Source organism: Hippoglossus stenolepis, chromosome 14 (genome assembly GCF_022539355.2).
Source record: "Hippoglossus stenolepis isolate QCI-W04-F060 chromosome 14, HSTE1.2, whole genome shotgun sequence".
In the NCBI taxonomy this organism is placed as follows: Eukaryota; Metazoa; Chordata; class Actinopteri; order Pleuronectiformes; family Pleuronectidae; genus Hippoglossus; species Hippoglossus stenolepis.
The window spans coordinates 26,713,673-26,730,332 of record NC_061496.1 but is presented as its reverse complement, the minus strand read 5'-3'; the positions used below and the strand labels follow the sequence as shown (position 1 = coordinate 26,730,332).

Genomic DNA, 16,660 nt, shown 5'->3' with positions numbered 1-16,660 from the left:
TTTTGTCCCACCTTCTACTTTATGACCTGTACTGCTGACAGCCACCAGGGGGCGGCGGGGATGTTTCGTCACCTCGTCCATCTTCGAGGCGACCTCGAGACGCTGGTTTACAACAGCAGACAAACAAAAGTCCTATGTATTTAATAATCAGAAATAAGAACCAACCTGAAGATGATTATAGAATAAATCAAAAACATTAAATAATTATTAACAATGTGACTATTACGCACAGAGTCCGGGCCTCCTGTCCGTATGAGAACAAACACCAGCTGCAGGAGCATAAGGTTAGTACCATAGATTGTGTATACTGAGGTTAGACCAGATGAATACACAGCCACACCCACATCGCTGTGCTTTGTTCTGCACAGTACCTCATCTCACTTTAAATTTGCATTGGACTGTAAAAACGTGCATTTCCCCGGTTATTTCTTTTCCAATTTAGCCTGAAACAAGCACATAATCCAGCATGAGCAGAATATAATGCTGTAATGAATGAACAGACATAACTTCATACATGGTCTTACTGCAGCTGCTGTGCCAATGATGCTGCATGTTTCTATTGTTTGAAAGCCTCTGGCCTGTAATTGGCTGGCAGAGGGAGCACAGTAAGTGGCTGTGCACAGATGTCTCAGGCTAATGGTTGTCTGGCTCCCAGTCCCTGGAGCCTCTGGTGATGAGATGCTAACGCCCCTGGCAGGCATTGCCTCAGGGATTAGCACTGCTATATGGTGGTATTGAAAGTACCCAGGCAGCCAAAGCAGTAATGAGGAATGGTGTTTAATTTGTGCTCACATGATATAATGATGGTGAAATCTGAGATGCTGCACACTAGCACTGTCTATTAGCTGTGTTTTCCTCTCCAAATCTAATAAACTGGGAGTGTGTTTCTGCAGCTCCGGTCCATGTATGGTCCAGCTCCAGGGTTTCCCTCCTGGACTTAGTGACCCCCTCCCCATCCATCAATCCATCCCTCCCCCCCCCACTCTCCCTCTGTGTTTCTCCCTCCGCCCTGCAGGTGTAGCAGCCCTCTGATTCGTTACCACCCCCCTCCTCTTCGTGACTCATCTTCTTTATTATATGAGCAATCATCAGAGGAGCAGTGTTTCCTACCGAGAGCCTGAGGAGTGTCTCTGTCAGGGGAGGGGACTTACATGGAACATACATTGGAGCATCTTTTTCCCTTTATGTGTGACACATGTCTTGGACTGTGAGGATTATTGTGACCTGGAGAATATTGGCAGCATCATGAAAGGTTTGAAGAAGTGCCTCAGTAACTGATGTTTTGCTGAGCTTTTTAAAAATCTAATTACTGGATGGTTATTTTGTTGTGTGATTTACAAATGTATTAACAACCTGGCTCTTGTTGAAAATTATTTCCTGCCTGTTTAATTCAGCATCTTCCTAGTTTGCTGGTTGGCATGGTGACATACTGCCTCTTTTGTTTGATGAGTGACTTTGGTGTTTATTTTCTGGTCAACTGGCTGATAAATGAAGTTGATGACTCAACAGTGACCAAGCGTTTATCATATTCTCTGACTAGCTGATGTTTATTTCACCTGTACCTGATTTACAAGCAGATTTTTTTATTTCCAGGCTTCCTGTTTTGCTGAATGTCTGTGAGAGGCATCATCATAACCATCCTCAGGATTTGTGACCGTGTGGATTTGAAGGACCTGGGATGATGGAGGGAAGGGGTCTGATGGAAGATAAATAATAAAAAAAAAGAGACAACTACGAACAACTAGTAGCAAAGCTGAGGAGAAAACTTGACTGGATTAGGGAGCAAACGCAGGAGAGATAGTTGAGGAAGGAAGGGGGACAAGAGGAGGCGTGGCAGCGGGGAGAGAGGAAAGGAGAGTGGATGCAACACACACCCTGAGATGCTGTGCTGGCTCAGAGAAGACGAGATGTCGGTACAGGAGCTGCTACAGAGGGTGCAGTGTGTCATCACTCATGTCGGTAAGTCATTTTCCCTCATCTTCCTCCGTGTATTGCACATGTTCAGATGTGTAAAAGTCAAAGACCTTTGGTGTTTCTCCTCTGGGGAAAATGGACAAATGTACAGGAGAGCCCTCTCCTCTGGAACTATCCCCTGTTGTGTGTGAGGAAAATGTGCTGTAATATGCGATTGTGTCGAATGGAAATCTTTGAATTGGTTGAAAATGAGGAGAGGCAGAGCAGATGATAGTGGGGAATGCAATCGCCATCCTCTCATCAGGACCGCTGGAGTGAGGAGGGATGCAGAGAGATGCTCTGCACATGGGCAGAGGGGGATGAATGTCATCAGGATACTACAGGGCAGCCGTTGAGTTTGACCACTGTTGTTTTGTCTTTTTATCTGATCATCAACATTTCACTGCATGTATTTATCATGGTGGTTCTCTATTTGACAGCATATAGAAGTTATTGATTAGCTTTGAGTGGATGTTTTCTGACTGCAGTATCTGATTCTCTGTGTTTGATATTGAAAGATTTACAAGAATTAAATTACAGCACTGATCCTATACACACGGTTGCTTTAGTGTGATCAAGGCTTATTAAAGTAATTATGAGTAGGAGTTATTCTGCAGGATGACTGGAGATCCAGTCAGATCCAGATTGCATTCTTTTTTCACCAATAACATGTACAAGGTCAGGGTTAATTGGAGAAGTATATTCACTATACTTCAATTTTATCCTTCATCCTGTCCTGTCTCTCTACCCTTTTTGTCCTCTTTAGCCATCTTTTCCCTTTACCCTCCTTTCCACACACCTTGCATCGCCACCATTCCTCATTCCCTGCCATCTATCCTTTTCCGTCCCTTCTGCCCTTTCTCTCTGCCTCCCCATCATCTCTCTTTCCTTCCCTCTCTTCTACTCATTTTCCCCTCCTCCCTCCATCTTTTCTCTTCTTCCTCCTCCTCGTCCTGCTCGTCTTCCTCCTCCGGTTCTGTGTCCGGGTTATTGTGGGGAAGTAGGTTAATGTGCCACGCTGGAGACTGTCGCACAGCATCCTCCATCACTGCACTTCCTGTATTGCATTGCAGCTATCTGGTGGTGGGTGGTGGGGGTTGGGGTCCGTCACCATGGAAACTGTGCTAGCTTTTGCTAAGCATGAGAGCCTGAATTGATTTATTGGTTTCCTACATTTTAAACACATATGCTGTTGCAGTTTCATTTTATGTGAACATTTTAGGAGTCAGGCTCAGAAGAGTATGTGATATGATCAGGAAAAGTGGCTTAAAACTGTTTCATACTGTGAGCAATATATGCAGTGAAACATATTGTTTGGAGGAACCATGGAACTATTGATATGGACTTTTAATCCATGTTAGATATAAACAATCAAAACTCACCACACCGTCCAGTAGCTGGTCTTCTTGTTATTTTCAAACTGTTCTGGTTCAAATGTTCCAGAATAGACAAAAATGACAGATGCCAATGTGCTGATTAGTTTCCTCCACATCACTCCTACTATTGTTTTCTTATTCATTGTTCACATATATAAAGTAACTTTAAGTTTGGAATAAACTTATCTTACACACACTGTCGGCGTAATAGGTTTTATTATGACATATACACTAAATTAAATATTCACACCTGAGAATCAATGACTTTTTGCCTGCCAGATATTTGTTTCTCTTTGGAAATGATCATTTAAGATAAAGTTCTCTGGATCAGCGCAGAGTTGCGTGAATTAGAGAGGTGAGGTTACCAGGTTGTTAACCACTGCGGTTATATGCAAATGACTTGGGAAGATCAGTGCTGTTCATTGACCAGCAGAGAGCTCACTCGCTCCTGTTGAACCACACAGCTGTTTGTAGGACATCAGCACAGCTTCTTGTAGTGGCAATATTGTTATATTGGAAGACTACATACAGTATATACAAGCCTTATATTAAAGGTAACCATATACTTGCTTATTTACAGAATGTAAATGAAACAAACTAAGAGGAGTAGTTATAATAGAATTCATATTCAGCATGTCTTCTCATCTCTAATTTCTCTGTCTAGTCCTTTTGTAGACGACCTGTTGTCTGATTGTAACGTTAGTTTGTCATTAGTGTCACGTAGATTAGACAGAGCCTCCTTGCTGTGTGTTAGATGACTGTGTTGAATGACTGTCACATGACAGTAGTAGTTCATTTAAATCATGGTTAGAATAAATTGATTTTTAACAGTTGGAAATATGCCCAGTCGCTTTCTTTCTGAGCTGAAGTGAGGTCATGGTTTGTATTTAATATGCTCACTTTCAATTTTAAATTTGTTGAGAAATAGTCTGTACTACGTTACTCTTCTAAAAATTACAATAGTTTATTTTTACCTTCCTGTTTGTGAGAGGTCTAAAGAGAGGGAGAGGTAACAGTTTAATTCACCAGCTTTAGAGGCACTACTAGAAAATGATTTTCAGCCAGGCTGCCTAAGTGCTTCTACTAAGCTAGGCTAACTTTGATTTCCATACTTAGAGTGTCATTCTTAAAAAGAAAGTGCATTTCCCAGCACTATAACAGTTAAGTGCTGTGAAATGAGAAAAAGTCTAAAGTCTGAAATAAAGTAAATCCACTATAATCCATAATATTGGGACCATACTCCAACTTTAGTATGTAGTTTATATACTTCACTATATGTGTCCATATAATATATATAGTAGATTAGTAGTAAGTACATGACATGTAGTAAGTACATGACTATGTACACTGTACATGATGTACATCATGTACAGTGTACATAGTCATAAGTCTGTTATCAGGGTGTTTACAAATTAAACATATTTTCTGATTAATGTACATGTACAAATTGATTACATTCAGATATTAATATGCACATCAAGCTTCATATTCATAAAATGGTATATGTTACAAACTTGTGTGCACATTCACAATCTGAGTACTCACAAACAGTCCCACAACTCTCCACTCATATTTGTTAATGATATTTAGAAATGTAGATTGTCCAATGAGACTGCAGGCATTAGGGAATTATTGCAGAAAAGTTAAATATAATGTGAAAATATAAATATTTTGCCTAATTAATTTGCTACTGGGGGAATATTGGCTTAAGAGTATTCTAAGTTATGGTAAAATCTCCTTTAGAACTTATTATTCCTATTATAAACATACATGCATATATTACAGAAAACCTGCTCTTCCTTTGGCATTGTTATGATCACATAATCTTACACACATCTACACCTATACTGCTCATAGACTACTTAATAACATGACTCACAGCAAAATCTTCTATTGGTGGCCAATGATGTCACAACAGCACCAGGACGTGTAATTTCCCATCAGGCCTGTGTTCCCTTCATGCATAATTCATGGTTGCGTCTGCTGCTTTATGGGTTCCCGATCTAAAATGGCTACTCAAGTCCCACTGAAGCATGCAGTTAGGGTGAGTAATACTGAGGCCTGCAGATAGGAGCTCGCTTCTCAGACACAATTTGAAGCTCTCTATCTTGAACTGAATCCCCTGCCCCCGCTCTGTGAGCTGCTCCTAAACTGGTAGTTTATTAGAGGAGGGTGTGTCAGTGGGACCTGTGAGGGAAAGGTCAGGCTGCAGGGAGGGATGATGCTCAATGTTTTTGCTCTGAGCAAATCAGGGTGAAGGAAGTTAATATCTCTAAATTAATCTGTAGAAAGCTTTATATTGCACAGCAGACTAGTGATTTATACTGACATCATATCTGTCTCTCTCAGAACCAAATTTCTGGGCTATAGACTTAACTTTATACCCATTTTTGACCATGTCCAAGAACAGTTCAAATGATAAGTCTTCTTTGATACAGTTTGGTTCCAATGGTTATGATTTCATCATTGGTTATAATAACATTGTGGTCAACAATTAAGCTATGAAATAATTATATTATTAGATCTAATATATACATATACATGTATAAATCTAAAAGATATATAAAAATATAAAGATCAGAACAGTCTACACACCCCTATTAAAATGCCAGGTTGTTTCTATGTAAAAAAAAGAGATCATCATAAATCATGTCAGAACTTTTTCCACCTTTAGGTGACCAATAACCTGCACAATTACACTGAAATCAGACAAAATCCCCATAAAATTTAAAATCCCTTTCAAATTTACCCGATAGCTCAAACCAACAGTTCAACATCAATAAAAAAAGATATATGGTCCATTTGATGCATTAATTCCGTAATGGCATTTATGCTATTTTGTTAAGTTTTTATCCCTTACATATTCTCATTAAAATGTTTAAGGTCAAACTAATTTAAAGGATTTTTCTGTCATAGTATGAGAAAATAAAATATGAAGATATCCATTGTAAGGAGTCTTGAAGAGCACTTGCCTCCTATGTATGTGGAGTAACACAATGCAATTTGGTGTGTTGCTGACAGTCTAGTGGGCTGAAGGAAATACTATACATACAAGGACAGAGCTGCCACACAGGGGAGAGAGACATCAGAGGAACACACTTGGTGAGAGACCCTGAGAGACTGAGCTGAAATACCTGATTTAGTTCTGACTTTATGTTTATTACTGATTAAGTGAGAATAAAGAATGCTGAAAGCGAATGGTTTATCTCTGGCTGCTGTGGGGAGACCCCGGTGGCATCGGCAATTACCACAAAGTAGAGATCCAGAACAGCAGCTGTGCAGTGTTTCCGTCATCTGTTGGCAAAGGAGGAAAGAGGATTAGCATGACAGCCACAAGTAAGTGTGGATGTCATCACCAGAGCAGAATCTTGCAGGGGACACTTTGTCTTTCACTAGAATGGTTGAGTACTTTGCTTTGTAATTAACTGCAGGAAAAATTCATGGGAGAAGATAATTTAACATCTGTGCGAAAGAGAGAGAGGAGGATATAAAGGGGAAGGATGATAAAAGAGCCTGAAGGCACGTAAACATTTGGGTAATGGCAATACAATATGTTCCCTCTAAACACAACAAGTACTTAACATGTTTTCCACATGTGTGTGGATGTTTTGGTTGGCAGGACAGAACCGCAGTGTTGTCCTGTCTTGATAACGGCAGATGCCTTCTTGGCATCTTTGATGTTACAGAGAATCACTGACAAGGTGCAGCTGGTTTATTGTACCCAATATATTTATCTTAGTCTGTGATTTATATGTAGTGAAGTTGTACCTGCTTCTTTGTATTATAGGGTGAGCTAATAGGGCTAGTACAACCCATTTTATATCCATGAGGAATCTGTCCAATCATTCACATAATTCTCTTTTTACATTTTAAACTTATCGGAATAGCTGTTACTTAGTAGTATGTGTCCTTTCTGATCTATAGTGGTCATACAGCAGTGTCTCTTTGACCAATTACTGTAAAAAGTTAGCTTTTTAAGTTTTTTTCAGTAATTTGTCAAAAAAAAGGAAACTGTGTTATTTGTTGTTAAATCATAGAATAATTCAGTCAACATTTCAATTGGAGTGCTAAATTTTACTTACTGTATCTTCCCATTACACTTAAAGGTCATATAAGGAATTTCTCATTTTCGTTGATTTTGGCACTTGGAAAAATTCAGAAGAGTTTCCACTGTCACCTGTTGTAAAAACCTCAGTCCAGACAGCATGTGCATTTGTTTAGGAAGGAGTTAAAAAAAAAGAGACACGTAGTGAGTTCAGGACACACACCAAAAAAAACGCTGCAACAAAGCAGCTCTCTTTAGATGGTTTTCACTGTAATTATACAACATGAAACTGGACTGAATCAGTTTACATCCTCTTGTCAGACCAACTGTCTCTCTCTGCTCCAAATGCAAACTGATTCCTGGGTGAATGTACCAAAGCATGACACAGGGAGGGGGACCCATTTCAAAGTAAAAACAATCTTCTAACAATATTACAACTGATTTAACATAACCTTTGAGTATTAAATACATTTATACGAGAAAGCCATACGGACCTGTGCAGTGATGGTTGAAATGAAACTCACCAGAGGAGTGATGCATACCCTGCACTGCACATGTGGGAATCAGACCATATTTCTGTTGGCTCTGACCTTTGACCAATCAGCTCAGAAATTTCAACAACTCGAGATAACCTCCCAAGTAATTCATCAGGTTTGCTGAAAATCAGTCCATGTGTTGTTAGTTATATTGTACGCATGTACACAAATAACGAATAACTTCCCTGAACACAGAAGTGGGAAGGTCAGAGGTCGCAGCTGGGACAGATGGTTTCGTTTTATTCAAAAGGTTTCTATTCTCCTGCACATTTCATGCTTCTCCAGTGAAGTCATGACGTCATGTTGAGTATCTGAGGCTTTAACACCAGCACCAAACTAGTGGATAATTAATTTCAGAGAATACATTTGATCGGCCATACTTATTTTCTGTGGTATCGTGTGCGAGAACGTGAATATGCTTTTCCAAGACAGTTTTACATCGACTAAACACACACACACACACACACACACACACACACACACACACACACACACACACACACACACACACACACACACACACACACACACACACACACGCGTACATCTATCTTAGTGAGGACACTCTTTGGCATAATGCATTCCCTATCCCTTAACCCTAACTATCAAAACTAAATGTCTAACCCTAACTCTTACCCTAATCCTAACCTAAACCTGATTCTAACCCAAACAGCCCATTAAAAGTGGGTCAGAATGTGAGGACCAGCCAGTACACAAACACTGTGTCTTCCACAATACAGTGAGCTACATCATCATGGCAGCTCTCCGAACTGGATGACTATATAATTGGGCTTGGACAAGGGAAGGAAAAAACACAAGGAGGTCTGGATCTTTAAAAGAATTTCTCACCATTAACAATTACTGCAATTCCAAGCACTACCCTCTGATAGCTGCTCTGGGTTTGTTGTATTACCCAGAGACCCCACCCACCAGCCCCCAACCTTTGTTGTCATGACGTCAGTACTGCATTCTCTCGGCTTCCTTTTCCTGTCTCAGATATAGGGGGGGGGTCACCATATCCTTTGTCTTTCTTTCTGTCAGCTGGACAGAGGCCAGCTGACCAGCCATGTTCACAACAACACAGTTGAACAGCAGAATTGATCCAGTCGGCCACAAGAGCACTTTGACAGTTTGGAATAATTTTCTCACTGCAAAGATTGAGTCAAAGTGAAGTGAGCAGATGATCGACTAATACCTCTTTTACACCAGGGTCGGGCCGGTTCAGAAATAGCTTGAACTGGTAGTATGAGAACTGTATTTCGATAACGTTGATAAACAAACTTTACATAGATACACACATACCAGTTGGTGGCGCTTAATGCAATTTTTTGTTTGCCAACTGCCAGTAGAACTCAAATGAACAAGAATCATGTAGTGGAAAGACTGTAATTTCTGTCGCAAAGAAATCAGGGCTCAGAGAACACAACTGCTTTACTTGCTTTTTATGAATTTTAAGTCATTGCATCTTTCATTTGAAGGTTTCAGAAGGCATCTCTCTACCGTAACCGCTTTTTCATGTTTTCCACAAAATGGCAGAGAATCTCTTGCGGTAGCTCCTCCCATAGCAACAGACTTATGGTTCAAACTTTTGAACCAGCAATGTTGTGGAGCCTTGCTAAGACTTAATTCGCTGAAATTCATGGAAGCTGGTTCTAGTGTTGACGAAAACTGCCTGACTGACGAAGAAGAGTCCATATCAAACACGCAGCAGTATGCCTTGTTGTTAGTTAACCTCTAGTGGATGTAGTAGTTATGACAGGAGCAATGGAGAAGGTCAGGTGATGCACTATGCACTATGAAAAGCAACAAAGTCCACATTATGTATCTTGATGGATACATACATAGTCGTTTATTTGAAGCATCTTTTTTTTCCACAATCTTTCACTCATACAGCTCTCAGTGTGCAATTTCCTTGTACTAAAGATACCAGAGTAGTCTAAGATCTAGTATCATAAAGCATGGTAGGACATCATGGATGCACTTGAGATTTGATTGATTTTCTTTACATAATCTAATGAGTTAGATTATGTGATTTGAATTATCAAATGTAATAATCAAATTTGCATGACGAGGACAGCATACTTTTTTCAATCTAATTTCTTATGGGTGTGTGTGTTTGTAAACGGTCTGTATTTATATATACTATAGTCTTGATGACCACTCAAAGCCCCTTACAGTACAGTTTTTGCCAGTCACACATTCAAACATACATTCATACAGTTCATCAATGTGCAGCACTTTTAACCACAAATCATTCATACACAGCTGTCAAGGACAATCTGGGGTTCATAAACTTCGTTATGCGGAATGGGGAGACTGGGATATAGAATCACCAACTGTTTTCTACGGTGGCCCTGTGAGCTCAACGCACTGCAACTTAAGAAAACACATGCAAGTGGACAAAACACAAGCAAAGTAAGAAAACACCTTCATCAATTTCACAACACAACACAACACATTACAGAAACGCACTGCAAATACAGAAATGCGCAGCAAATACAGAAATTGGTTTATTTTTATAAATAATAAACTTAATTTTTTTGTGTCTCCTGTGGCAGCAGTGTCCATCACTTTTAGCTGTCCTCTGGAAACACTTCCGTTTTTTTCCCGCATTTCTGTAATGTGTTGTTTTGTGTTGTGAAATTGATGAAGATGTTTTCTTACTTTGCTTGTGTTTTGTCCACTTGCATGTGTTTTCTTAAGTTGCTGTGCGTTGAGCTCTCAGGGCCACCGTAGTTTTCCCTATTCCGTATACTTAAGCGTACTTGGGCAAGATACTGAACCCCAAAATTGCCCCTTCTCATAGAGAAAGTGCTGCACATAGATGCACTGATTGAATGTGTTTGTGAATGGCATAAACTGTACTGTAAAGAGCTTTGAGTGATCGTCAAGATTAGAAAAGAAGTATATAAACACAGAACGTTACTGTTTTTTCCCCACTGTTGTCAACTTGAAACCTACTGACCTTGTGCTGTTTGGCTCATGTGCTGTTTGTGTGCATGCTTGTGAGCTGTGTGTGACTGACCACTGTGAATCACTTCCTCAGAGCTGTTGTTCTAAAATCTGTGGACTGTTCACAGTTTGATCTACTGCAGAGGAATGAGCTTATCAAGTGAACATTGTTCTTGTCCTGGCTTGTTAAGCAGGTTCCTCAAGTTAAAGCATGGTAGACAAGCTCATTTGCATCAGTGAAGCAAAAGAGAATGATTGAAAGGTTTTGGATTTATTATTGGAAATACTTGACTAAAATGCAACTACAATGCTTAAGATTAAAGGGCCCATATTGTGTCAAATACATTTTCTGGGCATTTACTATCCGTGATGACTTGAAGGGGATCAGTAGGGACCCTCAAAGTATGAAAACAGTCACTCCGCAGACTTTTTCACGGAGTCCATTCTAAGGAATAATCTCGTTTCGTACTTCCTCCCCCGTATGATGTCATTCGGGATCGCACTCGTCTCTCAGCCCCACCCAGCCGGTACCAGTCCAGCCTCTGAACCCACCACCCCCGCTCCCTGTCACTTCCCCCACCACCACCCCTCCACACCGTACGTGACACCAAGCAGACATGTTGCTGAGCTAGCAGCTTGTTAGCTACCACAGGCTAACCACAACAAACTACACTGAAGAAACACTGCAGCGTGGAGGGATGCAAGGAAGAGAATGTATCTGTGCACATTCCTCCTAAGAACGTTACTATTCGAGACAAGAGGTTACGTTTTATTTTTAAATTGAGAAAACAAAACAATTAATGCGGAAATGTACAATGCTGTTTGGCTTATTGGGGGCTAAAGTGCATATTATTATTATGACTTCATAACTAACCTTAAAAAACAAAAGGCATATTACTGGCTTTCAACATGGCAATGTTATGTGTTAAGAAAGTAATGAAACATCAGCCGTGTATCTGGAAGAGGTGTCCAGGATACTGGTCAATTCTCTGTCTTCCACATCCTCCGCTCCTCTACGAGCGACTCTGCTGCTATCCATGGACAATCAGTTTAACTTAGAGTCAAGACAGCCAGCAATGAGGAGATGTAATGTGATAAAAATCAGTGGTCAGTGCAATGACTCAAAACACAGTATACACACTGACTGAACAATCGCTGTGTCTAGACTTATTGATTGAGCAACCAAAACCACAGTTTTGCTTTTGGGTGCCGTGGGTGTGCATTATGTGAGGTTCCTGCTATTTTCTGTGTAGACAGGAATTTTGTTGTAATTTAAGTAGCAGGGCTGAACATATTTCCTCTCAACTGCCTCTACATGTACGACAGTAAGAGCATTAATGAGCGAGAGCAACTTCGGGAGGATCTGATAAAGAACATCTTATTACCTGTGTAAGTGTGAGTGTGTGTTTGCCCTGCAAGGCTGCATCCTTTCCACTTTGGCTACACATATACACTAAATTCACAACAGCTCTGAAACAACAAGCCACGGTGACTGGTGATTTATTGAAGAAAGTTCTATTTTCAACAAGCAGACCTCTGACGTATATGTGTGCTTCAGGAGCGTTGAGCCTTTCAGAGAGGCTTTGGAGGAGGAGGAGGAAGAGGTGGAAGGAAGAGAAAGAGGCGGGGGTTAGTTTACGAGAGGTGTTACTGGGAGACAGGAGACGCTAGAAGCTGACATCAACCTCAAGGAAGAAAGCTGTGCCATGTAGCTCGGGATCTGTAGTTTCAGATGTCTCTGGCTGACATTTATCTGATTGGTTAGTGACATGCAGATTAAAATGGGGATTTGATCATTCAAACCACCTGATGGTGTGGAGAAACACACAAAACAGTAGAACAGATAACAACTAGATTCCTCAAGGAAATGTGTGTTTTGAAGGAACTGACATAAGAAACAAATCATGCTACTCTCTGCCAAAAAAAAGTCTTTATGTCTGTGATGAAGAAAACTTAGTGTACGTTGAACTTTCCTTAGGAATATGCAGGTTAACAAGACAGGAATGCTCATGAACACAGCATCTACACTGGTTGGCCAATTTTATGTACATGGGCATCAAGACAAACAGTTGGTGGCCCCTATTCTCCATCACTGCAGAGGAAGAGGGAACACTAATGTAATTAAAAGAGCAGCAGTGAAACCTCACACAATGGAAAATAGCAGCCCCAAGGAGGAGCTCTGGTTTTCGAGCCATATTATTCTGTTCCATTTAAAAACGTGGAAATGTGAGGAAGCCCATGGATACTTTTTTTAGCCCGTACACCTAGTGAGCAACTTTCGTATCAGGGTGCCATGTGCAGTTCTTAAAAAATCTGGAAAACTATCAGAAAAATAAGTGGGACCTATGCCATCATTACTTTTTGTTTCACGTATTACTTTAAGGAAAGATTAGATTTCCAGTGTTGTTTTTTATTTATAAATCGAAAGTGTGCATGAAAACAGGTGCTGCTGCAGTGTTTTTTTCATTTTATTTGAATCAGTATAGCTGATTGCTTTACAGGCTATGTCACAGTTTTACTCATCAACCAGCATCTCAAAGCATATTTACCATATTTACAGCAACACTGTAAGCGGATGCATCCTGTGTACACACTGACTTCAGCTGCTACTGTTGTGCTGCTTCCACAACATGACCAGTGTGGACAAAGTGGAACGGGACACATGAAAATATAGAGGGGAAGGATGCAGAGGGGAAGGGAGGGCCCCGCTGCCTGAAGAGAGTATTGTTGAGAATAATTGTCTAAAACCCTGGTAAGAACTGAGCCGCTCAGCTGGTCACAAGGCTGCCAGGAGGCTCAGACCCCTGCTCTGACAAAAACACACACTCACACCCGCACTCTCACACGTTCACATGCCCCTGTCTCTCTCGCTCCCTCTCTGTCTCTCCTGCTCTCTCACACACTAAAGAGAAGGGGAGAAGTATTGGGGAGAGCTGACAGCCCTCAGGACTGGGCTGTGGTACCACTGGACCTGTGTGTGTGTGAGTGTGCGTCTGCGTGTTATTTGTTATGCTGCTGTGGATGTCCGACTGGATGCTGATTTAGCTGCACGGCTCGGCCCCTTCCTTCTGTGTGGATTTGCTTCAGAGCAAGGACAGCAGCAACATGGGATCGGTGATGTGTAAGTGATGAACATTTGATTTCAGTAATTTACAGTGTTACTGGTGTGTGTGGGTTAGTACACCCTCTGTACCTAGGCTAAGACCTGGAACAAGTTGAGACAGTATATGGAATGCCTGCTTGTTGGTACCATCTTGGTACTGATGGGAACCATTCAACAACCTGCCGCCATGAGAGTGTGTGTTAGGATCTGTTTTTAAGTGAGGTGGACTCGGAGTCCAAAGGTGGGAGTGCAGTAACTTGAGTATGTTCATTGATAACTTTTAGTATGCCAGTGGAGCTCAGTGATAATCAGGGGCCCTTCCGGAGGTCCATTGGTCCAAAGGAAAAGTTCAAAACAGTTTCTGGTCTTCTATATGCCAGCAGTCATAACTCACTATAAACTGTATGACCCAGGACATGGACTGAAATGATGGCATCTGTATTTGGTCTCATTGTTTTTTTGTGTCTTAAATTAATTATTGCCTTTGATGCAGAGTTTGTGCACTTCAGCTGTGTTGACAATAATATTGTGGTACAGGCTGCCACCACTACATTTCGTGTCATATATGTTATGTGATGCATAAAAAAGTAAACACATCAGTCCCAACATTTTGACAGGTAACTTGATTTTTTTATTGTTTTTACAATTGTGGCTGATCGGTTTATAGCAGCAGAGACAATGTACCGTGGATGCTTCTGCTTTCACACACACACACACACACACACACACACACACACACACACACACACACACACACACACACACACACACACACACACACACACACATCTCTAGTTGTGAAGACACTCATTGACATAATGCATTCCCTAGCCCCTTGCCCTAACCTGAACCATCACAACTAAATGCCTAACCCTAACCTCATTCTAACACTATCTTTAAAACCACGTCTCAACCCTCAAACAGCCAATTAGTGAGGACCAGCCAGAATGTCCTCACAATGTCAAAATGTCCTCTCAATGTCAAAATGTCCTCACAATGTCAAAATGTCAACTTTGGCCCTCATAACTATAGATAGACATGCGCACAAACACACACACACACACACACACACACACACACACACACACACACACACACACACACACACACACACACACACACACACACACACACACACACACACACACACACACACACAGGTACAGGCGCATGCAAATGTTCTGTAATAGGCTTTACTTCCTAATGCAGAGATTATGACACACAGACAGAGAGAAGCAGCTGAGAGGCACCTTGGAGGCTCTATCGGACACACATGCAAGAAGAGCTGCAGTGGGATTGCTTGAGGGCAAAGAAACTGTGCTTGTGTGTGTGTCTGTGTCAGCGTGTGTAAGTGACAGCAGAAGCATCCAGGGAATATTGTCTCTGCTGCAGAGTTGGTGGTCGGGCTTCATGGATAGATGCAGTAGAGAGGAACATGCACACTGAGTGGTGGATGTATGACTGGAGATGGACGCTGTAGACAGGCTGCGATACCAGACCCTCCCGTCTAGGTGTCCACACTGTGGTAAATACGGCCGAGCCTATTCCACCATGCGGATCTCTCTGGAAGAGATGGAGTCTTACTATCACTTCCTGGGAGTGTGTAAGGAGACAGAGTCAGCTATACTACAAAGTACGTCTGTCTGTTCCTGCCTCATGGCTATTTGTGTATTGTTTTTAGTCACCAGAGTCTAGTTTTTAGTTTAGTTCTAGTTAGCCTTTAGTTTAAGGTCTAGCTTTGCAGGAGCATCACAAATGTCCTTGAACAGTGTCGCCATAATTAGGTCTTTTACAGGGGCCTTTCTTGTAGTTGGGCCCCGTGTCTGAAGAGGCATTGACCTTACATGGTGCAAAGATTTATGGTTGAAAATAATGATAAGATTTGATGAATGTATTAGTTGTCACACTGTGCTTGAGAAGCAGTGTACATGTTGACTTCTCTCTTTAGTCAGCAATAGTAACAACAAAACAGTAGTCAAATGTTTTATACATGAAGCCATATTGAGGTTTGATAATATTTCAGTTCAATTTGTTGGTTAACGGCTGACTACTGAAACAGTAGCAGCCAAGTTAGCACTAATCTTTAGCTCATCAACAGTGGCTCTCCAAGCTTCTGTCTATTGTCTCTGTGCTGCGCTGTTAACTCCATTAAGCTGTGAGTCACAAAGTGAGAGTTAACTTGGACTTGAAGGAACTTGGTGTCAGCCATGTTACAGTGAGACTACAACTTGCTAGCGCAGCTCTGTGATACTGATGCTAATGTCGGCATGCTACCATGCTCACAATGGTAATGCTAACAAGCTGATGTTTTGCAGGTTTAATGTGAAGAATGTTTACCATATTAGTGAAGTGTGTTTATATGTTCGCTTTCGTTAACAAGCACTAAACACAAAGTGCATCTGAGGCTGATGGGAATGTAGTTTTTTCATAAACCGGAGCATTGGTCCGGTGATTTCAAACTTTGACCTGATGATTATAAACACAGGCATTTTGTTGAAGTGGCCATTTCTTCATAGTTTTGATGGATAGTCTTCCATCCAGGTGACTGTAATGGATATTTAACTTCACTGCTTGATAATTAATTGAAAGTAGAGGTTAGTATTAAAAAGAAGAAAAACGAATAAACAAAACAGACTCTGTAACAGGGATTTTCCTGCATAGAGAATTGTGAGGCACCTGCCTCTGTCGGATTTTG

The 16,660-nt window shown here is 41.1% G+C and overlaps 1 protein-coding gene across 3 annotated transcripts in view; it reads left to right on the top strand.

The window, feature by feature from the left end:
* Positions 1 to 1,095: 1,095 nt before the first annotated feature.
* The window catches only part of mcf2l2 (MCF.2 cell line derived transforming sequence-like 2), a 133,306-nt gene continuing 117,741 nt past the window's right edge, over positions 1,096 to 16,660 (top strand). The window contains exons 1-2 of one of the 3 annotated variants that reach the window (XM_035175690.2): positions 1,096 to 1,252; positions 1,594 to 1,959. In XM_035175690.2, coding sequence (XP_035031581.2) covers positions 1,881 to 1,959 — 79 coding nt within the window. In that variant the 5' untranslated portion in view covers positions 1,096 to 1,252; positions 1,594 to 1,880. Of the gene's footprint in view, positions 1,253 to 1,593; positions 1,960 to 15,196; positions 15,599 to 16,660 lie in introns of those variants that run through there. The other 2 variants (XM_047343239.1, XM_035175691.2) reach the window with 2 other exon arrangements.